The 27,613-nt window shown below is 40.1% G+C and overlaps 1 protein-coding gene and 1 pseudogene across 14 annotated transcripts in view; one reads left to right on the top strand and one right to left on the bottom strand.

Moving 5' to 3' along the window:
- Positions 1 to 327: 327 nt before the first annotated feature.
- LOC104856198 lies at positions 328 to 14,227 on the top strand (annotated as a pseudogene).
- Positions 14,228 to 25,121: 10,894 nt separating this feature from the next.
- Kif21a (kinesin family member 21A) overlaps positions 25,122 to 27,613 on the bottom strand; it is a 131,359-nt gene continuing 128,867 nt past the window's right edge. For 11 of the 14 annotated variants that reach the window (XM_033763599.1, XM_033763600.1, XM_033763602.1 and 8 more), the window contains one exon: positions 25,122 to 26,359. In XM_033763599.1, the coding sequence (XP_033619490.1) occupies positions 26,266 to 26,359 (94 nt within the window). In that variant the 3' untranslated portion in view covers positions 25,122 to 26,265. The remainder of the gene's footprint in view (positions 26,360 to 27,613) is intronic. The other 3 variants (XM_033763604.1, XM_033763610.1, XM_010615416.2) reach the window with 2 other exon arrangements.

The raw sequence follows: 27,613 nt of genomic DNA, 5'->3' as shown, positions 1-27,613 counted from the left end.
TTGAGCATTTTGAGTGATAATTATGTTATGTCTTGGTTTGTTTCCTCCACGGACTCGCCTAATTTCTTCATCTCATCTATAATCTTCCATTGAGTTCCGCTACCTGGTATGTGCTTTCCTCTCCTGTTGTGCTTCCTTGATCTGCTTTAGAAGAATTAAGAGACCCTGGGAGTCTTCTGTTGCCTTACTTTCCCATAATTCTGTGTGTATGTATTTGCTGGAGACCTCCTGGTCGGGTTCCAGTTCCCACCTCCCAAGGATATGATGCAGGCCTGACAAAAAGAATACACTGGGAGACAGAGCTAAGAGAGAGAAGTGGGTGCCAGGATGACCGATGTTGGTTCACCCACAAAAGGCACTAGACAGTCCCAGGCACTGGCTTTTATTGGCAATCAATTGGGGTAAAGGCAATGTGTGATTTCTATGGAAATTAATGTAAACAGGGCTCATAAAGACAAAACAAAGCATCTCAAATTAGGAACAGAATATCTGATTGTAATTAGAACACCAGAAGGTTTTAGTTGTGGGAATGGAATTTGGGTGTACATTACTCTGACCTTGGCACGTAGGCTTCAGCCAGATTCATTTCGCAAAACAAGCCAGTATTGGGATTCACTATTTACAGCCTGCCTTGGACAGAATTAATATTGCAGTCCTCTGACTGTATATCCATTTTTTTATTGTTTATGGCCCCTAGGCAATCCAGATATTGGCACAGAGAATAAAGCCAACTGTCACTGCCATGCAAACTCGGCTATGGTGGTAAATTCGGTCATATCACCATCAACTGGATATTGAGCAACTCTAAGAACCACTCATGAACAGCCCTTAACCAGAAGAGAGAAGACTGTGGTTTTAGCAAAGCATTAATGAGGTACTATACAGTACTTCAGGCCACTGTTTCTGCTGGGTGTGGACCAAGCTCCTTCTTCTTCAGGATTGTCCCCTCTGACTCATACATGCTCAAACCTGGCCTCCCACAGCAGAGTACAGGCCCCATGATCCTCCCAGTCTGATCCTGGGCCTTCCAGAAGACCCCAGGAGATCACTTTTTAGCTCTCACCCTCTCCATCCCTAAAACTCAATGCCATCTCTCATCCCATCTCTGTGGTAGCCTAACACCTCAGTCCTAAAGCAAAACTCTCCTACTGGGTGTTGGTATCTTCTCTGATCAGATCAGTCTGTTGGATTCACCTCTGTTGCCCTGTACTATGGAGACCCCAGGAGCAAAGGCAGCATTAGTCAGGGAAAGGGAAGCTGATTCTGGGGTCCTCCTGGCTCCTGCCTCTGCATCATAATTTTGGCTAAGTAGCCAGAAAGCCAATATTGGATAGTACCTGAATGAAGCAAAAGAGTAAAGCATAAAGATTTCTTCAAGAAAATCAATCCAGGTAGACAAAACAGTTAAGTACAAAGGCCATGAGGCAGGCACATGCAGGGAAGATTAGAACATCAAAAAGACTACCATGGCTGGAGCTGAGTAACAATAAAAGAGATAGATAGAAACTGAATAAAGAAGTGACTGGGGACTGATCCCAACAGACCTTGTATGAGCCCTGGAAGTAGCTTGACTTTTACTCCAACTAAAAGTGAAAATGCACTGGGGAATTTTAGCAAGTGAGATAATGAGACATGATGTTTTAAAATTCTGGCTACTTTATGGAAATAAAATAGAGTTCATGCATTGAAGCATAAAGACCAATTGTGAGACCACTGCAATATTCCAGATGAGAAATGTTAGTGGCTTTGATTAAGTTGGTAATAGTGAAAATAATAAAAGGTAGTTAGGTTCTGCATGTGTTTTCTAGGTAAAGCCGATAGGATTTACTGAATTTGGGTAAGAAACTAAGAGAATGGTGTTCTCATTACTTAAATGGGAAAGACTGCAGGTAAAATTTTAAAAAGAGAAGAGAAAATGTTAGAAGCTTGCTTTTGGATGTGATAAATATGAGATGCCTCAGACATTCATATGAAGCTATATAATAATAGCTAAAGTTCAAAGAAGTCTGAGCCAGAAACATAACTTTGGAAATCATAAGGCATGTGTGGTATGTCAAGCTATGATATGGGTAATCACAAGAATAACAATAAATAAATAGAGAAGAGCTCAAAGGCCTGAACTGCAGGTTACCCCAGCCTTGGAAGTTTTGCTCCTTCTTTGGTCCAGTACATGACACGAGCTCCAAGTTCTTTCCTTGCACTCCTCTCATCTAACCCAGGTTTCAACTCTTCTGCACATGGGACCATCTACCTTCTCTCTCACTTGATCTTCTACCCACTCAGGTGCCTGGAGTGACCAACGTGACGTCTATTTCTTTCCATATACTCTTTCACCTTCCCAGGAGCTATGTTTCCTCTCGTCACCATTTCTATTCACTGCATTTGTGCGCCTTCGCCTTTACTATCTGCTGCTTCCCTATACATTGAGTTCCCGAGTTCTGCGACATCACTATTCTTTTATATCCCAAAATCAACAATACCCAGCATATTGGAGGACAATATATTTGTCAAAAGAGGAAGTATGAACCATTTGCTAATGACGCCCCAGTATTTGACCCAACCTACTTTCCTTTTTGAGCTTCATGACCCATCAGATGGACCAGCTGATTTCACTTAGACACCTAACAGATACAGCACCTCAAACTCAACCAGTTGGAGTACTGTTTGTCCAAAATGCTTTAGGAGAAAAGTGATTATGGCTTTGGGTTTTTACAAACTTGGGAAGATTTGCAGATAGTTTACGGGGTGGGCATCTTTAGTCTTCAAATCCAAAATGCAAGATGTTCTAAAATCCAAAACCATTTAAGCATAAAGCTGGTGCATTTTTTATTTTGGATTTTCAGAACAAGGATGCCCAATCTGTGTGTACAAAAAGAGCTCCTAATATTGATTTTGCAAACCAGGTTTGCTTTCTCATTTCCTATATCAGTGAAAAGATCATTTCCTTAGCCATTCGACTCACAAATCTAAAAGTCATCTAACTTTGTTTTATTTCAGCAACTATAGTCCTTAGTCCCCACAACCTGCCACTTCCCCTAAATGTCCATATTACTTTTGCTTTAGTTTGCTATCTTGATTTTTATTTCAAAAAGCTTCATTATTACTTTTCTTGACTCTATGCTAATTCCTTCAATCTATTCTTCTCACTGTTTCCAACATAATCCTTCTACAAAGCAAAACTGATTCCATCAACCACCCTATTGAGATCTAACACAGTTCATTTTGCCTCCCACAGGATTAAAAACTAAAGATCAATACAGTCTATGTTCAGTTTGGGCCACACATTTGTTAAATAAATTTGAATTTGTTTCCAGAACTCAAATAGGAATATTTTTCTTACAAACCTAGATTTCTCGCTCCACTTGAAAAACTCAAAGGTCTGATAAGAGTGGACACAAATTTCTACATAGCAACACCATGGAGTAGAATACCACCTACTTCTTGGGACTGGGTATTTCCTGAGTGTAATTCACACACTGCCCTGCCTCATATCATCCAGGACTCCTCTGTGACTGGATCCACAGGCCTAGAAAGTAAACTTCAAATACCTTAACATATAGGCCTTCTACCAGGTGGCCAACCCTTTTGGAGTCCCCCACTTCCACGTCTCCCCTCTCTTTCTGATGATCTTCCACTGGCCTCAGACTTCACACTTTAACAAGGACAACATTTTTAAGCTAGAGGAGAACTTATGGTGTAGATTTGTAGATGGTAATAAAGATGGCCCCCTTTCCAACAATGTCACCTTCCTGCCCATTGTTGCCAAGTCACAAGCACACTATCTGCTTCTCTGACCCTATACATTGGTAGACAGATGCAGGCTTGGGGGTCCTATCACCTGTCACATATGAGGCCTAGAATTAGTGTGGTAATTGCATGTGGTCTACTAATTCTTTTACAATTCTTTCATAAGTTTACCTCCATGCTCTATTTTCACTTTATTACCAGCTACAAATCTATACCATTAGATCACCTCTAGTTTAAAAATTCACTCAAGAGAGTAGGGACTTTGCCGGCTTCCTGTGCTTTAGCCTCTTCACCCAGAACCAAGTCTGGAAGAATGAATCTTGACACCTCTCTTCTTCCTCACTGGAATAGAACAGGGTAAAAAACAATGAACTCATGCCTTCTAGATGAAACTTCATAAGATGCCCAGCTCTTTGCTTGTTGAATACAATAATAAACCTCCTTCTTTCATGACAAAGTTTATATCCTGTGCTGCCAGATAGAATTGGTAAAGGAAGTCAAACTGAAAATCCCCTCTTCTGAGGGCTACACTAAGCTGTGTCGATGGCCATCAAATTATAATGGATTTGTGTTTTCACAGCATTTCGAATTTTAGAGTTTCAATGACTGAAAATTCACCGCAGCCCATCCGCTCATTTCTCAGGTGTGAACTGTGAGGACAAACCAGGCCACACGATTCAGTAGAGGTCGCTGAGAGTCAGTGGTAAAAAAAACCCAGATACTTCCTCCTGACTCGGTACCCATCTCCTTTCCACGGTGACACCCTGATGACCCCTCTGACCTTGCGGGGGCTGTGCCCCTTGACCTCTTCCAGGAGGAACGCAGCCACACGGTCTCTGACAGGCTAAGACGAATCCATGGTAACTACATGCAGCCCGAACACATCAGGGACTTGTATTGCACAAAAGTTATTTTTACCCCTCGCCCTCTGCTCTGCAGAATGTGCTCCTGTAGTTTCCCGAGTCACACAAAATCAAAGTTCTTGAGGCTTGTGAGGCTGTTGGACAGGAGCATGAAGACTTATGTCTCATACTCTGAATAACTCCTTTTTTTTTCCTCATTTGAGTTTACTGGTCTATTTTAGGTCTACAGTACAGTTACATTCATTATTGGGATCTTGTACCTTTACATGACAGGTCTTGGTTCTCATTTTTTCCCCTTGTCCCTGCCCTCCTTCACCCCCTCCTCCCCTCCCCATTCACAAACATTTTATTTCCATTTTTTCATTTTCTCATATTTTTTTCCTATCCATTATTACCTTTCCCCTACCCTTCCCACTTTCCCTATACCTTTAGCCCTTTTCTTCCTATTTCACATGGTCAGTTATCTCATTATGATCTTATGTACCATTCTAGTTTATTCACACCAGAGAAACTATTCGGTATTTACACGTGTGACTTATTTATTTCATTTAGGAGTATATCCTCAATATGTATTAATTTTCCTATGAATGAATCTAATTTCTGAGTAACTACTTTGAAGATAATGACTCACAGTGTATTAATTGTTGTTATTCTTTCATTATCTTGTTTTGAGGTTTTTATTTTTTCATAAAATAAAAAAATTGCTTGAAAGAGAATTATGAATTTGCAGTCTTAATGTAACCGACTGTACGCAGCAACAGCTTTGATTAAGTACTCACTCTTGTTTAAAAGACACCGTTGTTCCACAGATGCTATTTAACCATTCTCTATTTTTTGGGAACTTGGCTCCAAAGCCACCCTAATGTCCGGGGAAGTCAGAATTAATCAATGCTTCCCACTCACACCCACTTCAAGTCTAAAAAAAGAACGATAAATTGTCCTGTTGACAGACACCGTCATTGTAGAGAGCACCACTGCCCCCTAGTGGAAGTACTGAAAACCGTCCCTGAGACGGCTCCGCTCCTGCTTACCGCAAATCAAATCTTTCACAGCTAACAACATCCTACAACCAGTCCAGGCAGTTCACTTGTTAGAACCCCACAGATTGAAAAGTCATAGGATCCCAGTGAAGATGTGCTTATCCCACTTCCTCTTCCTCTCAATAATCTTTTAACCCCTAGATCGAATTGCTTCAGCCACGTCACTTGAGACCCGCTGGTCTCCACGACAGAGACACTGCAAGACGGAGATGACCAGTGAATACGTCAGACACTGGAATCAGGATTTCAGAGAGTGGGGGATTCAGTTTATTATTTCTATGAATGAGTGAAGTCTCTCAGTAAACTTTAACTTCTTGAAGACATTATTTCTTTTGAAGTTCTTAAATAACTGATTTCATGACTGTTCTCTCCCTCTCCCTCCCTCCCTCCCCCCTCCCTTCCGCCTCCCCCCATGTGCCCACAAGCACATATATGTAGAGCTAGTCTTCAATATCTATGAACACCACATCTGTGAACTCAACCAAACATGGATTCAAAATATTCTGTAAAAGGATTGGGCCTGTTCTGGACGTGAATAAACTCTTTTCTTGTCATTGTTCCCTTAACTATACAATGTAACAACTGTATAAAGAGCAACTACATTGTCTTGGGTGTCATAAGGACTCTAGAGATAATGTATTTAAATTACACAGGAGGATATGTGTAGTCTATACATATTATGTAATTTTATATAGGAGACTTGAGTATCCTTGGATTTTGCTATTTTCAAGGGAGGGGATCCTAGAACCAATCTCCTGGGAATCCTGAGAGACGCTGTATCCAGGAATAGAAGGGGCACCTTCCCAACTGTCCTGGACACTACTTTCAGAGTAATATTCTCAGATACAAATGTATCCTATATTTCCCTGAATAGAATCCCTTGAGGACTTTCTGTTAGGCATATGATAAAACTTCCTATTCCTTAGTATTACATTCAAAAGCTGTGCTTCAATCAGGACTAACAATTTACGGAGCCCCAAGTACACTACACTGCTTCAAGACATTGACCTGTGATTAAAGTACAGTAGTTCCTGGACTGCTTTCTCCAACCCTACCAGTTTCTGTTTCTGGTAAGAGTTAATTTTTTTCCCCCTAGTACTGGGAATCAAGCTCAGGACATTGTACTTGCAAGGCAGATGCAGCACTGCTGAGCTATATCCCAGGCCCTGGTCCTCCCAGTTTCTGTAGGAGACACATTTATGGCTCAAGATTCTCCAGGTCAGCTTCTTGTTCTTACTACCCTTGTCTGCTCCCTGTCTAACTCTCCTGTTGCTTCCTACAATCTGAGCCCAGTTCAACTCCTACTGAGGGCAGCAGGTCAAGGTCACCCTGTTCTGCTGCCACTGAGTGTGCATGATCATACATTTGCCATAAAAGCCTTGGAAAGGGGCCTCTCCCACTGATTTTTCATCCCCTCTATTATTCCCTTTTGCCACTTCATCCTGGACCCGTCTCTCACTCCTAGGACTTCCTCTTAGCTCCAGCTGTCATCCTCTCAGGAAAGGCACGTGACTTCATACTCCTCACCTCCAATTGAGGGCCACACTCAGTACTTTTGTGATAAAGACCATGCGCTTCTAGTTTTTGGGAAAGTGGCTAGCTTGGACTTCAGATCTCCCTCCACTGTCCAGGCCCAATCTACAGGCCTGCATAGCCACAACTTTTCCTACAGGCACAATTGATTGCTCTGGACCCAGTGCCAGGAAGGTAACCACATGGGCACCACTGAGCACTGTCACCCCCACCCCTGGCTCTCAGATCCCCTTATTGTGCCAGTCCTTGGATGCACTCCACCAAGGTATGACTGGCTATAAAGCGTGGTGATTGATCCTATTGCATTCCTGATTGTTTCGATTGGGATAAAGGATAGGGATTGATTTGACGAGTTGTCTCAACTATGAAAATGAGAATTTCTATAAGTCATTAGAGAATCAAAGGTTGGGATGCAACGATATCAGGAAGATTTAATGAACCAGAGATTGAATCAAGGGCAAAGTAACAGCAAAAATAAAGGTGAGAAAACACTTAAGCAAGCCACAAAGACAGACTTCCAGTTCACCAATGGCATACAGTAGGGCAAAGGAGGATGAAAAATCAGAGAGTGAACCTTCAGGACATTCAGAAATCACAGGACATGAAGTAAAAAAACTAATCAATCAAGCTCTAGAAAAATTCAAAACAGAAATAATTTCCCAGATAACCATAAAGATGGTGAACAAAATGAAAGACATGATTCAAGACTCTAGAACAGAAACTGACAAAAAAAATAGATGAACTCAGGAACATAATAGAAGCCATGAAGGCCCAGAATAAGAAATGGAAACAATGAACACCCAACATAGGAAAGAAATGGAATCCATTAAACAGATTCAAACAGATATCCAGGAGATTAAACACTCCATTGAAAGTGTGTGCAACATAATAAAAGAATGTTAAGATAGAATCTCAGATATAGAAGATAGGATCACAGTGACCTAGAAGATAGGATCACAGTGACCGTGAAAAGCGAGGTCTCTTAAAAACAGTAAGGGATCATGAGAAATTGATCCAAGAATTCCTAGATGATGCAAAGAAGAATAACATAAGTCTGATAGGAATCTATGAAGTACCAGGAGAAAATGCAAATGACTTAAAAAAGCTGTTCACAGAATTAATGACAGAAAATTTCCCAAACAGAGGGGAAGAATTAGACATACAGATAAGCGAGGCATATAGGACACCAACTAGCCATGATAAAAAAAAAAATCTACACCTAGACATATAATAATCAAGATCCCAGTAACCCAACAGAAGAACAAAATACGACAAGCAGTAAGAGAAAAGAAACAAATCACATATGAAGGAAAGCCCATCAGAATCACAGCAGACTTTTCAACACAAACCCTCAGGTCAAGGAGAGCCTGGAGTGAGATATTTCAAGTCCTAAAAGAAAACAAACTCCAACCAAGACTGATGTATCCTGCAAAACTCTCTTTCAAAATGGACGGAGGAATAAGATACTTCCATGACAAAGAACACTTGAGAAACTTCATGAATACTAAACCAGCACTGCAAAGAATTTTAAACAATATCCCAGAAAAAGGCAATGAAGATCACAACACCAGGTGGCCCAACAGAGCAAATCAAATAGCCGAGGCAAGAAACTAAAAGGAGAGGACAAAATATTAAAAAAAAGAGTCAACAAAAGGACAATAACATGACAAAAATAAGTCAGTATATATCACTTATAACTATCCATGTCAATGGCCTCAGTTCACCAATCAAGAGAAATAGATTGGCAGAATGGATTAAGAAGCAAAATCCAACAATATGTTGTAAATAAGAAATACACCTAGTGCAAAAAGAAGCCCATACACTGAAAGTAAAAGGATGGAAAAAAATTCTGCATGCGACAGGAGCCCAGAAAAAAGCAGGGGTAGCAATCTTACTCGCAGACAAAGCAAACTTCAAACCAAAACTGATTAAGAGAGACAAAGGCCACTACATCCTTGTAAAGGGAACAATCCAAGAGGAAGAAATGACAATCATAAACATATATGCACCAAATATAAATGCCCCCAATTATATAAAACAAAAATTAAGTAACATAAAAAACCAAATAACCACTAATACAATTGTAGAGATCATCTAGAAAAAATCAACAATAAAATACTAGAACTGAACCAAGCTTTTGAACGTAGGGACTTATTAGCATGTGTAGAGTGTTCCAACCTACAAAATCAGAATATACATTCTTTTCAGCTGCACATGGGTCATTCTCCAAGACAGATCACATACTAGCTCACACAACAGGTTTGAAAATGCAAAAGAATTGAAGTTATTCCCTTTATATAATCAGATCACAATGCAATAAAGATGGAGATCAATAGCATAAGAAACTGTAGGAAATTCACAAACACATGGAAATTGAACAACACTCTCCTGAACAATCAATGGATGACAGAGGAAATTAAAGAACAAATCAGACAGTTTTTACAAATAAATGAAAATGCCAATACAACATACAGGAATCTATGGGACACAATGAAAGCAGTTCTATGTGGAAAATTCATAGCACTGAATGCCCACATTAGGAAAACAGAGCGAGCTCAAATAAACAACCTAATGATGACTCTTAGACTCCTGGAAAAACAAGAGCAAGAAAAACCCAAAGTTCAAACAAGAGAGGAAATTATAAAGATTAGAGCAGAATCAATGCAATGGAAACTAAGAAAAAAATACAAAAAATAAATGAATCAAAGAGTTGGTTTTTTGAAAGAATAAATAAAATTAATAAACCCTTAGCAAACCTTAACAAAAAAAGGAAAGAAAAGGCTCAGATTCATGCAATTAGGAATGAAAAAGGTGAACTCACAACAGATCCCACAGTAATCCAGAGGATTACTAATACATACTGTGAGAACCTGTACTCTAATAAAATGGAAAACACAGAAGAAATGGACAGATTTCTAGATACTTATGAATTACCAAAGTTGAACGAAGAAGATAAAAACATTTTAAACACCCCAATCACAGTGAAATTGAAAATATAATTAAAAACTTACCAACAAAGAAAAGCCCAGGTCCTAATGGATTCACTGCTGAATTTTACAAGACATTTAGAGAAAAACTACTGTCATTACTCTTCAGACTTTTCAATGAAATTGAAAGGGAAGCAATACTTCCAAATTCATTCCTGGAAGCAAATATCACTTTGATTCCCAAACCTGGGAAAGATGTAACTAAAAAAGAGAACTATGGGCCAATCTCCTTAATGAATATAGATGCAAAAATCCTCAATGAGATACTAGCAAACAGAATACAGAGGATCATCAAGAAGATCATACATCCTGACTGTGGGGGCCCAGTCATGGTCCAATGGAGTTTGACATTTGGAAAATAACTTCTTCCTGTACAATTAAGGCATCAACACAATCTATGCAACATTTGTTACTTTTCAAGGACACTGTTTGTTAAACTCGTTTTGTTCTTTGACCCTGCCATAACAGGAACTCGTTAGCCGAAAATCTGATGTTATCTGTAAAAGTCAGGAAATCCAGTCTTTGCATAAAGATAAAAACGATTGCTTGGTGTTTTCTGTTGTTGTGAGCCCTTAAAAGCTTCCTGCTGATGTGAGCCTTTAAAAGGAGCTGTTTCAGTGAAATAAATCAGACTTCTCTTGGTCTCCACTCAGTCTTGAGTGTTCTTTCCTTTCTCAATCCTCACTCCCCAACTCAGGCATGTTTGTGTTGTGACAGCTGGGCCACCAAACCTGACCAAGTCAGATTTATTTCAGGGATGCAAGGATGGTTCAACATACATAAATCAATAAATGTAATACACTATATTAACAAAGTCAAGGACAAGAACCACATGATCCTCTCGATAGATGCAGAAAAAGCATTTGACAAAATTCAACGCCCATTCATGATAAAAACTCTGAGGACTGAGTGAAGGGAGGGCAGGGGCAAGGGGAAAAAATGAGAACCAAGACCTATCATGTGAAGGTACAGGATCCCAGTAATGAATGTAACTGTATTGTAGACCTAGACTGTACCACTAAACTCAATAAAAATTAAAAAAAATAAAAAATAAAGATTCTCCAGGTTTGCTCTTTGCCCTACCTTCTTCCTCTTCCCAGGCCAAACGGATCATGGCACCTATTACACTTAGGATATCACACCCTGTGGGTGACAACTACATCGCAGTCACTTTTATATCTTTATATCTGTCTATTTTTATATCTGTTGAAGGAATGCCTAAAACATGCAGAATTTCAGCTTTGACTCAATTCAGTTCCCCATTGCCAAATTGATTTTTAAAAAAGCATTGTATACAGTAACATGACTGAACAGACCTGATTTAACAATTAGTACTCGAGAGTCCCTCCTCGACTGAAAGGTAAAGCCCCATACTGTATATTTAAACATTTTAATAAATCATATAATTTTATTTGTATAATTAATTATACTAATATTTTTCTTGCTTTAATTATAATTATCAGATACCCCTTTGATGATAAACAAGCTTGATTTATAAACCTATATTCCTCTAGCATAACACAGTTTAGGGCCTAGGGAGAGGAATGTTTTCTATTTGGTGTTAAACAGAATTTTAACAGGCATATTTATTTTATATTGATTCTTAACCAGGTGAGGTAGTGCATACTTGTAATCCCAGAACTCTTGCCCAACTTCTAATCTTCTGCCTCAGCCTCCCAGAGTGCTGGGATACAGGCATGTGCCATTATACCTGGCTCAAGAATCAAGATAAAATATTTTCCAGCCTTCTATTTAAAATAAAATAATAATAAAATGTTCTCTCCTCCAAGGTCCCAAAATACCTGGGAACATAACACATTTATAATGACATTCAACTTCATACACATGTAAATTGTCATTAGTTACATCCACCCTTTCACCTTTTAGACGACCAGAGTTGAAGAGTTGAGTATATTTCAATAACTGAGAAGTAGATCAAGAAGTTTCAGGGCCAGGGATTTAGCTCAGTGGTGTCACTGCCTGCCTCAAAAGTACAAGGTCCCAAGTTTGATCCCAGTACCAAAAAAAAGAAGAAGGAAGAAAAAGACTAAGTTTCAAGGTCCATTTTTCCCTGTGCAAAAGAAAGACAGATGGAGGAGGAAAATGAAAATATCTGCAAAACCATGCAGATATTGTCCTTCATGCACATTTGAAATCGTTCTCTAATCCTAAGATAACTTTTGCAGTAAATCAATTAATTTCCTCTCTCACCAATAAAATCAGATCTAGCTATTAGGTCCAAAAAAGAAAGAGGAGAAATAGGGAAAAAGGAAGAAAAAGATGACAAACTACTTGACTTTTGATTATAAAACTATCCCTTCAATTAAAAAAAAAAAAAAAAAAAAAAAAGCTCCTCACACTGACCATGCCCTTATCCATCTGCACGACCACGTGCAAGGAGACTTTTTACAGCTGAGGACCGGCACAGAGAACCCACAGGTCCACCAGCCCAGGTCAGGTCTCCTTTCCTCTAATTCCACCACTTTCCATCTTTCAAGAAGCAGGGAGTTTTGCATCCCATCTTTTTAGGTTAATTTCAGAACAAATATTCCAGAAAAACATCCCCTATTCTGAAGTCCTGGAGGTGATCATGAAAGCCCACCACGGGGCTTCTTCCTCTTGGAGGAGGACCAAGGACCTGTAACAATAAATGCAGATCTTCAAAGTGACATTGCTCCTCAGGGGGACATTTCTGATGCACTTGGTGAGAGGGATAAAGCACAATTCGCTGTCTGCACAGAGAGTCCATTGCCCAATTTTAACCAAAACCGGTTTTCTGTTGTTTAACAACATGAGCAGTGTATGTGGCTTCATGATCCCGTCATTGGAAACAACTTTGCAGTAATATCATTCTACCAACAGCACCAAGCCTTGACCTTGATGCTTCAAGAGAAAAGCTACAGAAGTTTGGAGAAGGGGAAGGGTCAGTGACAAAGGAGGAATTCAGAGATGAAACCAGAGCTGGAAGAGGGTTGGATAAAGAGAGCCTTGGGTTTATTCTGCGACCTCCATCTTCTGCATCCTTCTTTTTTGTCTACACCGAATGACTACCCACCCAAAGATTAAACTCCTCACAACAATGAGCCTACTGGTTTACTGTACTTGGCAATATTCAAGAAGACAGTGGCAATTCATGAAGTGTTCCTGTGTTGCATGGCAGCTCGTCCTATTTTGTGGAAAGATTTAAATTTCCATGTCTTCTTGGAATTTAATCAAGAGTTGAGTGTTCAAAGAAAAAGTAAAAAAGGAACTTGAAGATTTCTTTAACAACACGGTCAGATCAGCAGATGGAGTCGTTTCAGGAGTAAAGGATGTAGACCGTTTCTTTGAGCATGAGCGAACATTCCTTGTAGAATATCACAACCAAGTTAAGGATGCATCTGCTAAATCAGATAGGATGATAGATCCCACAAAATTGCTGCAGATGACTACAAGAGAATTGGTTCTTCGTTATACGCTTTAGAAACTCAGGAGTCTACAGACATACACAAGTCTTTCCTCAAAGTTTCAGAACTCTGATAAAACAAGAAAAAGAGAAGCACAAGTACCTGCCGATGAAGCCCTCAAACTTTCTGACCTTTTAAAATATTACTTAAGGGGCCGGGGATTTAGCTCAATGGTTCTGCCGCCTGCCTTCCAAGCACAAGGACCCGAGTTTGATTCCCCGAATATTTTTTCTAATATATATATATATATATACACACACACACACACACACTACTTATATATTACTTAAGAAAATCTCAAGCAGCTAAGGATCTCCTCTGCTGAAGATCTCTGTCACTAGAGGATTATGAAAACACCAATAAAGTGCTGGGTAAAGCAAGGGCAAAGAATAAAGAGGTTCTGCAGGCTAAAACTTCCCAACAATTACATTGTCAGAAGTGTGAAACTATATGTGAATCTGCAAAATGAGGACTAATAGATGTTAGGATAAGAAGAGTTGCTGCATTCTGAAAAAAGTTTAGTGGAACTTGTAGAATTAGAACTGAAACACGCAAAGCGTAACTTCCATTTGCTGCAGAACTGTTTAGCAGTGTTGCATGGAGACACATAAGCCAGGTTCAGTTCCTGATAAGAAGGGCTGCCTTCCTTCACATCTTATTTTTGTTTTCCTAATGACACTAAGCATTTCTGCTCACCAGAGGCAAAGCTGACAAAGTGCGTCTCCCCCTCCCCCTCCCCCTCCCAGAAGCAGAAGGCAGCACCGTGCACAGGCAGCGCCAGTCTGTACCGTCCCTCACACACTTCCCTGGACTGCATCACATGCACCCATCCTACTTGGAAGCCCAGAGTCCTGTCTTCTTTATGTAGTCTCGATAATTGGATTTATTTTATACATAGTATTCTTTTTGGCTGCCAATTCTATGTACCTATAATAATTTCTGAAGTTTAACCTTTTCAAAATGCATTGTTCTAATGGGGCAAAGATGTCCTTTCTTGATTTTTAAACTCTTTTTTAAAAGTATTGTACTATGTACTCTTAGTTCATTCATCTTTGTAAAATGTCTTAATCAGACTTACTTTTAATTAATCAACATAAAAGTTTTGAGCCAGACTTTATGTCATCTCAATATGATTCCTGAAGTAAGGAAAATGCATTAATATGTTTGCCTTAAACTTGCAGACTAAATCAATTATTATAAAATAACTAGCAATATTTAAGTGGGGTTTTGGGGGGATTTTTTGGTACCGGGGATTGAACTCAGGTCCTTGTGCTTGCCAAGGCAGGTGGTGGAGCCACTGAGCTACATCCCTGGCAATAATAGTGAGAGTTTTAAGCTCTGAGGACATGTATCACTCTAAAATGTAGAGTAGCTGTAATAAATCTACTCCAATATTATGTTTTGCAGTGCAGGTCTTAGTTTCTTTCTCTCTTTTTTTTTTTTTCCTGTTTCTTTTAAAATTATGCATTAGGCTGGCTGTAGTGGCGCAGCTCTCATCTGTGGGGAGAAGTAGAATATTTGAGATAAAAGATAGTGTGCGAGTAGGAAACTGCTGATAAGTTGCCAGTAGTTTTACATTACTGGCATTGAACATTACTGTCATTCCCAGTTCAGAGACTGAGCAGTTGGACTTTTCCAGCACCTTTTAAACTTTTCTCCTGTTTGGAAACCACAGGCACTTGGGTTAGTGGCCGTGAATGGGTTTCCAGTTTACATTGTCCCAGACCTTCCTGAAGGTTGCCGGGTCTGTCTTCCTTCCTGCCGTCCTGACTCCCGCCTTTATCTCACACACATGTTCTCTCGCTCACACCTGTGTAGGTTAATGTCTGCCTCTCATGACGCGCCCTTCAGATGCTGTTGGGAGGTCCGTGCTGCGCCTTTCCTGTAGCGGGCCTCAGTGCAGACTTGCTGAGCTGTGTGCCGCCCCACCGAGCCCCGGTCTGCTCAGTCCCGCCCTGCCCAGGCTGCCCTGAGCCTCAGGTTTGCAGTACTCTCCGCTAGAGGATCTTGACCTGCCTCACAGGGGTGTTGTGAGAATTAATAAACGTCGGTACTGTGCTTTGGAAACAAACACACGAACAAGTTGCATTCACTTACTAAACTTCAAAGCAAAAGACACCACCCAAATAGGTCACGTAAATTTTACCAAACATTTAAGGAAGATGTAATGCCTGTTTAACTGCTGTGAGGTTTGTAGCTTTTTTCATAGGTCTTTGAATAGTGTTAATATGTACCTATACTTGTAAAAATACATCGATAAACCAATATCTCCTCCTTTTTATACCATCACCATCCCTTTGTTTTTGTTTTTAAATTAATTTAACATAAGAGAACAGGAAAGCAAGCTTCTCATAGTATATCTCTGTCTTGTGGTGATTTCACTACGGATTTTTTTTTTTATATCTTGGCAATTCTTGGTGACTCTTTTCAAAACTGTTTCATAACTTAATTAAATAGAAGAAATTAATTTCTTTGAAGTTGTTCCCATAATTCATTAATAACTTCTAATGAGAGGAGGATGCTAATTCTTCTATTTTTATGGTTTGACTAGTGACATTTTACAATCATTTGTACAATTCTTTGAACCACAATTCTTCCCTTCTGTTATTTGAATCATCTTAGTGGCAAAATTATAATATTTTTAACTTTTCCTTTAAATTTCAGAAGTATGAAATCTCTGCCAATGCATAAGCATGTTTCTTTGCGAAATATTCTGTTAACCTTGACATTGTCTCAATTAAAAAAAATCTCACTAGCAAGGTAACACTGGTGACTATTTGTGAGCAAAGGTATAAAGTCCAATTTCAAACATTCAGTGGGGTGGTGTCAACCTTTTTACTCATTTTCAACCTTTTGAACCTGCCCTCTTGTAAAAACTGGTTAATTGGTGCTCTGCGAACTAACACCCCAACATCCAAGAGAAAATTCATAAGATTGCCCTTAAAATAAATTGGCTCTTTTCCTCAACAAATACATTTTTGAAGTGCCCCTACATCTCTGGCGCACTGCTCAAAATGAGAACAGGGCAGTGGTGGTGAACCTTAGGTATTCGTGCCACAGTGGGCTGTTTGTTATTACTGAAAGCTCTAAAAGGTTCACCATCCCTGGCATAGGGTGAACAGAATCAGGCAGACTTTTCTCTCAATAAGTTGGAAGTCAAGTGAGGGAGGCACTCAAATCAAATAAATACAATAACTAACGCAACTGACATAAGAAAGGGACCCAACTCTTTGCTGTAGAAGAATTTGCTCTGAATTTGGGAATCACAAGGCCTATCATCCTTTAACCAGATGTAAGGATGAGTCAGAGCTCACCGGGCCAATGAAAGACAGGCTGTGTTCATGTGTTCTGCACAGAGCCGGGCGGAAGTGTGTTTCATCCCACCCCAAAAGCCTTTGTCTTTTTCTAAGAACTATGGAAATCTTCTGAATTGTTCTAAGCAGACAGTGACCAGGATAACATTTTATTTGAAAAGATCAATCCAGAGAATTATTTGGAAGCATCATTGGAGCAGAGGAAGGGAAACCAAAAATGGATGACGGCAGAAGCTCAGATCAGAGAGCAGTGATGAGTGGCAGCTGTGGGGAGAGACCTGGTGCGAGACTGGACGTTGTTGCACAGGGCGAGGGGGGCAGGGGTGACTCCTGCACTTTTGTTTCCACGTCTTCCTATCCCGGCAATGTGCACACCTAATTAATCCACAGCCCAGCCAGAGGCTCCTGGAGCTCCCTGCCCCTGCAGCCCAATAACCCTCCAGCATCTTCCTTCTCACAGCCATGAGTTTTCTTCTCCAGTCTCAAGGTTGCTGCCCTACTTCATACTCTTGAATTATCAGCCTGGATTATTCCAACTGCCTCTGGTGAGTTTTCCCAAGTACCTACCTGTCCTCTTCAATCCATTACTTCCACAGTTAGCAGCCTTTCCTTGCTTTATCTTCATGAATCAAAGTGCACACTCCTTAGCTCAGCACAAAGGTGTACACAGTGGCCCTGATGCAGCACCCAATCATTGGTCTGGAATTCCCATTTACCTTTCCTTCCTGTTTTTATTCTTCATGATTACCTCCCTAGTTCAGTCTGAACTCAAATGTCACTTCTCAAGGAGAAAGAACAACCTTTAGTTTTATTTATTTGCTGTAAAGGTAAACAAAACCCAGTCCAAGGTTTTCAGCCAAAAGCCTTTCAAGGAAGCTGCTCCTTGACTCACTCTCCAAATTCCCTCAAACTGCCTTTTATTGAGCTGTGTATACAGGTAAATTATCTCTAGGATGAGACTGGATTGAGTCAATAGCAGTGTCCTTGAGGGTCAAGACAGAAATCTCAGATCAGATGTGTTTTACAATATGCATATTTATCACCTCACTTAAGGGGACTCTGCAGGTAGGGCAAGCTTGCTTGTCCTGACATTTGAATCACTGCAGTCACTCCAAAGTAGGATTTCTTCTGGGACCGATGGCTTCCAGTGTCATTTGGAACCAAACATTTGCAAATTTGGTCTAGCAAGTGTGTGGCTGGCTTTCTCCATTCATAGTGTAATAACCCCCTCAGGCAGACCTAGGAATGTGGCCCAAGTGCACTAGCCCAATAACCAGAGCATTTGGATGGGTGTAAGCCTATCTTCCTGGAGTGGGCTCCTGAACCCTTGTAGGGTAACAATCAATTTGCATCAACCCGGCCCCCTCACTAGCAGCATCTGTGTCAGCTGGGAAGCACAGTAGTTAAAAATATAAATTACTGTGGATCAGATACTGTAAGGCATGAGACCAATATGTGGCGCAACAAAACCTCCAGGTGGTCCAGATTAATGCTGGCCAAGAAGAGACCACTGGTTTAGGCTAAACAGAACCAGTCCCAAGCTGCTTCCCAAACCAAATGGACGCTATCCGGTAGAATGAACTCCTGAAATGCAGTTGGTGAACACGAGATGCATGTGTGTTTTAAGGGCTATCTCTCCTCTCGAGTTAGACTGTGCTTTTTATTGTAGGAGGAAACTCTTAAGGACAACAAGAAATTAGAGATCAGCCAGTTTTCATATGTGCATTACGGTCTACCAAAGGCCCTGTACAATTTCTAAATAGTACCTATACCTTTTTCCTGCCTTCTGCCTGGGGTGATAGGGGCCACTGGCTCTTTCCCACCTGTCCCCTTGGCCAACTCCTGCAGAGACTACCGGACCGACTTCCAGAAACATGGAAGTATTCACTCCCTAGGTCAGTGATGGAGAACCTTTTAGAGCTTTCAATGATACAAACAGCCTGCTGTGGTTCACTGCTACTGCACTGGGTGCTATTTTGCCTAAGTAGGAATTGAGGGGCTAAAAGAGAAATCCAAGTATAATCTCTGCTTTATTTGGGATACAAAAGAAATTTTTCCTGACCTATTTACTGAAAAGTGAATATCAAATACAGCAAGTAAACAACAATGCTAAATAAAAACACTCTTAAGCAAGGGCTTACAGATGTAATTGCTCTCAATCCACACCACTGGTCATTTCGGTCTTTGCACTGAGCTACACTGCCATCTATTTTTATTTTTAATTTTGAAGCATGATCTCGTTAAGTTTCTAAATTGCCCGGGCTGAAAATGAACTCCAGATCCCCCTGCCTCAGCCTCCCAGAGTGCTGGGATTACAGGTGTGTACCACCACTCCTGATTTAGGGGAAAATCCTTGTTAAGGAAGGACCTGGAATCTCAGGCTCTTCTGGAGGTTTTTCTGAACCCCCTCATAAGAATATAAAATAGATATGTCTACTTTGAAACAAGATGTTTAAAGTAAATGTGTGAGAAGTAGGAAAGTTGCAACAGCCATAATCATTTGTTCTCTTTGGGAACATTGTGTCAAGGGAACAGAAACTCAGTTTCTGGTACCTCCAGGAACTTAGCTGCATATAGCAGCAACAACTCCACTGTTTCAATCAGAAAAGACACTTGCCAAAGGTCAATAGGGAAAGTGTACAATTCCTGAATGGATAGATATGAAGTTTTTGAGGCTCCACAGCCCAAACGGTGTCAAAAATTCATACCTCACATTTTGCTGCCTCTTTCTTCACGAGTTCCAGACGCTGCAGCTCATTCATGAACTCTGACCTCCAAACTCCTTCTGCTCCTCCAAGGAACCAGAAGGAAAGCTCCACCCAGCAGCGCTGAAGGGATGCAGGGAGGCACAGGTGTTTTCATTACTGACTCCCAGTTCAGTCTGGGGCCTATAATTCTACCGGGCCACAGCTGAGTCACCTGCACCCTGGCTAAGAAGGAGGTAGAGAAATGAATCAAGAGTCAGAGCTATGATTCATAAGGTAAAAAATACCCCTCAAAGACAAAGCTGGTAAAAGGTGCCAAGATGTCCGACAAGATGGCAGGTACCTACTAGATCCGGACCAGGCAGCCTTCGTGTGTTTATACTCAGCTTGCCTTTTATTTCTGGCCTTCACGTGGAGGAACTGGGGCAAACAAGCATAGCTCTGTGGTCTCCTATCCTCTCAGTGTCAATGACAAAAGTCAGTGCCTAACAATGCCCTGCCATGACTTCCACTGCCACCACCTGGACCCCAGAGAACAGGTAAGAAAGTCTCAGGTGAAATTCTGGAGACAAATTTCCACCTATCATAGAATAATGGCTTACTAGTCCTAGAGAAACTAATATACTATCTTGTCCAAATCTTTCTATTTAACTGCATTTTTATTAATCTTTAGAAAAGCGCTTATGTCAGAAAACACTTAAACTTGCTTAAAATTTGGAATTTTGAACTAAAAATTACATGAATCTAGAGTTTCCTGAATTCACATAATATATTTAAGGGAAGAAAACCATTACTTTTGAACTGACTTTACATAGTAGGGGCTAATTTAACCTGGGTAGTGGAGATTAAAGAGTTAACCACCAAGATGGCTTTTACACTGCTCAACTTGGAAAACTCTCTTCCAGAACACACTTGTTTCCACATGCTCAAAATGTGGCATATCCTTAAGGTTTTTAGAACAAGAAGATTTATTGCCATCTGCCTTAAAGGTGTAGCAATTACACAAATTTTCGATGTCCAACAGTGATATTGTGCTGCACTGTGCAGTCAGGGTCGACCCCAGAGGCCAGGATCCTTGTAGGTCGTGTGCATGAATATCCATCCATGTCTTCTCTGCACAAACCGTTATCTAGAATATTCTTCTTTTATTTAGTTATTTTTATTTTTTGGTACCAGGTATCGAACTCAGGACCTTGCACTTGTGAGGCAGGTAGTGGAACCACTGAGCTAAATCCCCAGCCCCTGGAATATTCTTCTTTTAAATCATTAATTAAATGGATATTTTCCACACCAGACAATTGTATAAAAGTATCTTAAAATTAGTGCTCTCTTGCCCCAAAATCCAGAGCAGAAGTGGGAAAAATCACAGTTCTGAGCTTAGCCAGTTTTCATATGGTCCTCAAGAAAGAACTACTTTTACATACTTAAACAGTTGTTCAAAAAAAAATCAGTATTTGATCACCACAGCCTGAAGTCATTACTATTTTGGCCTTTTACAGAACAACATTTGCTGACCTTCTGAGTTTCTTTGCGGCAGAGAGGAATTTTTTCTGCTGAGCCACATGAGAACTTAGGCTCCACCACCTGATGTCTTTCTCTCCACCCCTTCCTTCTCTCTGTCTCAGTACAGGGAGGAAGGAGAAAGTGAAGTCAAGCACTTCTTTTTAAAAGAAAAAAGTAAGACCAAAGGTTGTATATACTACTTTCACTTAAATGAGAGCCCAGAACTACCCCAGCCCTCAGCTACGGTAAACAGTGCGAGCAGGTGAGGAGGATCTCTGCTGGCAGCATGTGCTAAGCTAAAATCCTCAGCTTTGATTACTCAGAGGAATCAGGAATGCAGAGGAGAAGGGGGAAATGAGAAGCCTTCCACCCATACTACAGAGTCATCCCAACTGCTTGGTTGGCACTAAGGCATCTTAATGGTTAAAAGAACCTCTCAATTCTCCCTACCCTACGTATCAGAATAATTTTTGTGGAGTGTTTTCCCTCTGTGGAACTTGCCTGTCAACAACTAACAGATCTCTTCCAAAATTAAAAAAAGATTAAAAAAAAAGGCAAGCAAATGTGTAGAAAGATAAAGGAGAGGACAGCTAGGATTGTGGGGACACGCTGGGATAAGGCTCACCAGGTAAAAGGAGGATGCTTGGAGGCTGGAGGAAGACACTTCTTGTTGCTTTTCTTTGGAAGACTCTTAATTATAAAACTAAGAGTCCAAGCACAGGGAAAAACACTCCAGTTAGGTTCCTGGTACATGCAGGTGAAGCTAGTTTTCATTGAAAGCAGGCTTTTTATCACCCCACTTTTATCTGATATTTCAGAGATGATATTCAATGCTTGCAGCTGGGGAAGAGACATGAAATATCTGTGCTAATCTCCACATGACTTTCCTGAGAAAAACACCAGACAGGTCCAAAGTCTTGAAAAAAAGCTCCTCTGTCTGATTAGCTTGCCAGAGCCCGACCCTTGCAGGACAGCAGCACCCTGAAGGCATGGGGTCTCAGGAGGGGGTGCAAAGTCTCGAGGGACAGGCAAAAACCCAGGCAGGTGCGCACACCTGGGGGCCAAGTGCGAAGAGAGGGGATTTCCCAAGTGACAACTGTTATAAATTGCAGACCTGCCAGAGCAGAGTGAGCAGGCCAAGAAATCACAGCACACCTTGCCTTAGGGGAAACAAGCAACTGCAGGGGGAAGTCAAATCAGTGAATAACCACTGAGAGTTCCTGGAAAACAACTGTGAGAGGAGAGAGGAGACAACAGTTTCAAAGAAAAGTAAGAACACTTAAATAGACTCCTTTCAAACATAAAACTTCAGGCAACTGAAAAGCGTGACTTTCAAACAACTGCCTACATTCATACAAAAGAGGGTGGTCACTTTTGAGAGCTAATCTGCCGTCTAGAAAATGTAAATTGAAGAAATCCCTTAACTCAAAAACAAAAAGACTTACTACATATTTTAAAATTCAGTTGCAAAGATAGGAACTATCACAATGGATTTAAGCAGAAAGTAATGTGATCCGGCAAAAGGATGCTTACAAGCTGGTCAGCACTGGGGGAGCAGCTGCAGCATCGTCTCGTTAGAAATCGCTACCAAGTGACTATCCCCCAAAAAACTTACCCCAGTATCCAGCGGATGTGACGTCACCGCTGCCGCTGTGCCACGCATGCGTGGACGCTTTCTTTTCCTGTAGTGTCTAGGCTTAGTTGATGCCTGGTTGATACTGGGCAGGCTAAAATAAAGTCTGAGATATGTGGGTTTGCTTTCTCTAAACCTAATGTATACAGAGGCATGCTAGACAGGGTGTAGAGTCATTATCGACTATCTCGTAGCTAATTTATGGAAAACTACCGTTATGTGGCAAGATTTGGATGTGAAAGACAAAACATACACACCCCCAAGAAAAAGGCTACCTCTGTGTGGCAGATCGGGCATATATTTAATGCATAGTGAGGAATCATTCATTTAAATTTTAAAAGGACTGTTTTAACTGTCATAAAGACTTGTGTGAGCCTTTTTGGACCGGTCTCTTACACTGCTCTCAAATGTAAATACTTACAGCAGACCGCCTCTTCAAAACATTCTCTTGAATTGGCTAAATTAGCCTCCGGCCCTGCAAAGGTAAAAACCAGCAGGTGATTTGTACAAAGAACCACTTTCCAGGACGGCTACCTCTAACGCTGCCAAGGTGCCCAGGCCTTCCCCTGGGCATTCACCAAGCTGTTTGTAAGCGCTGTGCTTTTCATCTCTCTCCACTCAAAGTGTGTGTCCGCTTGCTGTTTTTTCATCCCGAAAACCTGGCCCTCCATATATGATCAGTGAACATCTACTAAACAAATTGTCAAATTAATGAATTACTAAGGAACAGCCCCTCACAAAGGTATATTCCAACCAGCTCGAAACTGAAAGCAGTCTCACATCTTAATATAGTCCATTCCTTTAGGGAAGGAGGCAAAATTCCAAAGTAGCTAAGTTTTGCCCTTCTAGGAAAATATCTTTCTTAAATTTAAAAAAGTATTTTGCTGTGAAACATAGCACAAATACATTTAAAAGCGATAGCGAAACACGTAGTTTAACACATATATATAAAGTGAGTGCTTAGGTAACATCTAGGACCGAAGATTTTTTTTTTCTTTTTATTGAGTTTATTGGTACATTCTAGGTAGACAGTACAGTTACATTTATTACTGGGATCTTGTACCTTTACATGACAGGTCTTGGTTCTCATTTTTTCCTCTTGTCCCTGCCCTCCCTTCACCCCCTCTTCCCCTCCCCATTTACAAATACTTTATTTCCATTTTTTCATTTTCTCATATTTTTTTCTTTTCCCTTATTCCCTTTCCCCTAACCTTCCCACTTTCCCTACACCTTTAGCCCCTTTCTTCCTATTTCACGTTGTTAATTACCCTATTAGCATCTTGTGTACTATTATAGTTTTTCACACCAGAGAAACTATTCAGTATTTACACGTGTGACTTATTTATTTCACTTAGGAGTATATCCTCAAAATGTATCCATTTTCCTATGAATGACTCTAATTTCTCATTCTTTATGGCTGAGTAGTATTCCATTTTATAGAAAAACCACATCTGCTTTATCCATTTTCCAACTGATGGGCAAATGGGCTGTTTCCATGTTTTAGCTATTACAAACTGTGCTGCTATAAGCATAGGTGTGCATATGTCACTGTGAAGTGATTCTTGTAGTTCTTTTGGAAAGATACCCAACAGAGGTATGGCTGGGTCAAATGGAACCTCTAGTCCCAGCTCTTTGAGGTATCTCCACATTGATTTCCATAGTGGTTGCACTAGTCTGCACTCCCACCAACAATGGAGTTGAAACCAACCTTTCTCCTCACGACCCCTCCAACATTTGTTATTGTGTGATTTCTTGATAGCAGCCATTCTTCGTGGTGTAAGGTGGAATCTCAGTGTTGTTTTCATCTGCATCTCTCGAATGACCAGTGATGTGGAACATTTTTTATATATTTACTTGCTGCTTTTACTTCTTTGTCTGAGAAATGTCTGTTCATTTCAGATGCCCATTTTTGAATTGGGTAGGACCCAAGATTTTTAAAAAATCGTTGGAACACCAGAAGTACCTGCTACACCTCCTTTCAGCTCCCCCCGCGACTTACCTATGTGACACCTGCCAGTCACCTCCCATGACCTCCCCTCTCCTGGAAGCCAAGGCCACTGCCCTGCCATTTATGGAAAGAGTTCATTGGTTTTATCATGTATGTTCAAATCCTCCAAATATATCACTTGGTTCAATTCCTATACATAGAGATACCATGATTCATGAGGAAGAAGCTACAGTTTAAACTTTTCATGAATTTCATGTTTAGCAAGCAAAGAAAGTCTACTAAGTAAAATGCCTTTTCTCATATCACATAGATCAAGCAGTTTTAGCACTATTTTGCCACTTTCTTATGATTAGGAAAAGAACAATAGAGTACAAATAATTCACAGCAACATGTTTATTTAAGCACAAGCTAAGCTCTGATTTACAAGCAAATATTTTTAGGAAAAAAATCACAGAAGATATATTTTCAAATATACTATCTACATAAAAATTAAACTTGCAGAATTTACAAATTAATGTTCTGAGCAGACATCAATTATACATCCTTTTGCAAAACCCCATCTACAGCATTTAAAAATTCATACAGGCACAGTGCAAGATAGTCTCTCTTTACAATCTACCCATTTATATAGCCTTCCCCACCACAGAGGATAATAATTCCCATCATAGCTACCAAAGTTTGCAAACACGATGTATTTAAAATATATTCAGCAGCATGTAAAAAATTAGACAAAAGGGAAAGGAAATACTATTAAATTAAAAAAGGAACTAAAAGGTAATAATAGAAACAACTCCATAGGAAAATAGATCGAAATATCTTTGTTAGGACATCAAAAATGTTTATCATCACAGAATGTATGCACAGCACTAATAAAACAACAATCTAATAACATTTTAGTCCTGAGCACAGGATATAGCATAACTGCAAACTTTGGTCAATGTGAGTAAACACCAGTATCTAACCCAAACTGTTTAACATTCTGTGTTAGTAGATTCAGGTCAATTTCATTTTATAAGAAATCAATAATACTTTCCTTATTTTTCCATGATATTGAAAGAGCTTTGAAATTTGGAAACACTCTAGACTGAGTGAGATAAATATATGACAACAGAAGACAATTTGACTAACATTTCCAATATGCTTAAATCTGCAAATCATCTGAACAGGCTACAGGAAGGAGTTAACAGCAAGCTGCATGATATTCCAGGGATATTTTCTGACTGTCACAAAAGCAGGCATATTATACTTTAAATAATTTGAAGGTGTCATTTTAGAGAGGCACAAAAATGCAGCCACGATGGAAGTCTGAATCAAGCCATATTTCAATTACAGGGCACATATGTATTGATAAATATTAAATTAAGCACACAGGATAGTACAGAGTTTCATTAGAACAGCATTTATATTTAGCAGCTGAATTTGGATACATTTTCCAGTTAATCCCACTCATAAGTTTGTGCCTAATAAATACAAGACAACATTTTCCACAAAGAGCATTCAGAATATTAATCACAGTATTCAGTTTATGGTTTCTCTTCATCCATGTCTAATAACTGGGAACGTCTTCCCCAAGGTCTCCGGTGTCAGAGATCTGACCATCTTGCAAATTTCGAGCCTTCCAGATTCTCACAGTCCGATCGCTACAGAATAATAAAATTAGAACAAACATGAACAGAGGCAGAAAAGCAAAGAAAGAGAGCTTAGAATTGCTTACTATGGAAACATTTTTAAAATGAGCCTTTAAGAAATTTAATTAAAAACATACATTGCCTCATAAGAATAGCAAACATGTACCTTTAAAAGGACAATGATATTAGCTTGTATTATCAGGGGCTTGCCCTGTTCCGGGCCTTGTTGCTAGGTGCCTTTTGCATTCATTTTAACACATTTAGTTCGCTTTAAGTACCTTTAGAGACACATAAGCTCAAACACACCCACCACCACTTTTTGTTCTTATGACAGTTTCTCACTATGTTGGCCAGGTTGGCATGGAATTCCGGGATCAAGGAGTTCTCCTCCCTCAGCCTCCTGAGTAGCTAGGACTATAATATGCTTTTTACTAGTGAGTAAATGGTAGGCTAGATTATAGAATGAGTGGCAGAGATAATATGCAAATACAGTCAGTCGGACTCTAGAGCTTCTCTCTTAAACTGGAGCTGCACTTGTTATTTTAGAGAATGTGTGCTAGAACCCAGGGTCAGAGGTCCTCTGGCACAGTCCACCAGGTCAGCAGAGTGAGGCATCTGGGCAGGGAGAGGTCAGGTTCAGATTTCCAGGGGGTTGGTGAATCTTTAATAGACAGGGAGGTAAAATATTAGGTAAATATTAGGTAAAATTAGCAAATAAGTCCACAGAAAAAGCTGAGATGCAGACTAATATGCCTTTTGACATTGAATGTAGAAAGTGAAAAGGGTTTCTGATACCCCATAAATATATGCAATTACTATGTGTCAATATGAAATTAAAATACAAATTGAAAAAGAAAAAAGTATTTCAGGAAAAGTTTGTTTCCATTCATTCAGCATGTGGATATCAGGATCAGTCATTAGACTATCACGTTTCCTACCCGCTGTCTCTCCTGGCTTGAAGGACATGTTTCTTTTCCCAAGTTCATGATGAACCCAAAGGAAAAGAAGGGTTTCTGTAGAATTTTAAAGCTAAAAGGCACATCAGAAATTTCATGGTGCAGTCTAAGGAGAAAACTGTTTAGGGACATGCCCAGCACATGTGGGGGTAAAAATGGGCAAACCTTTGAAATAACCAGGCTTTCTGGATTTTAATCATGTGTCTCTCACCATGGCACACAGCACTGATGACAGCAGCAAGATGTGTTTATTCATCTACCTGTTCCGTCATTCCATTTACGCATTCAGCCAACCACTCAGCACATGTCT

This window comes from Fukomys damarensis, unplaced genomic scaffold, assembly GCF_012274545.1.
Source record: "Fukomys damarensis isolate Sample0158 unplaced genomic scaffold, DMR_v1.0_HiC HiC_scaffold_15, whole genome shotgun sequence".
NCBI classification, from domain to species: Eukaryota; Metazoa; Chordata; class Mammalia; order Rodentia; family Bathyergidae; genus Fukomys; species Fukomys damarensis.
Note: the sequence above shows the minus strand (reverse complement) of the source record. Positions and strands in the feature narration are given on the sequence as shown.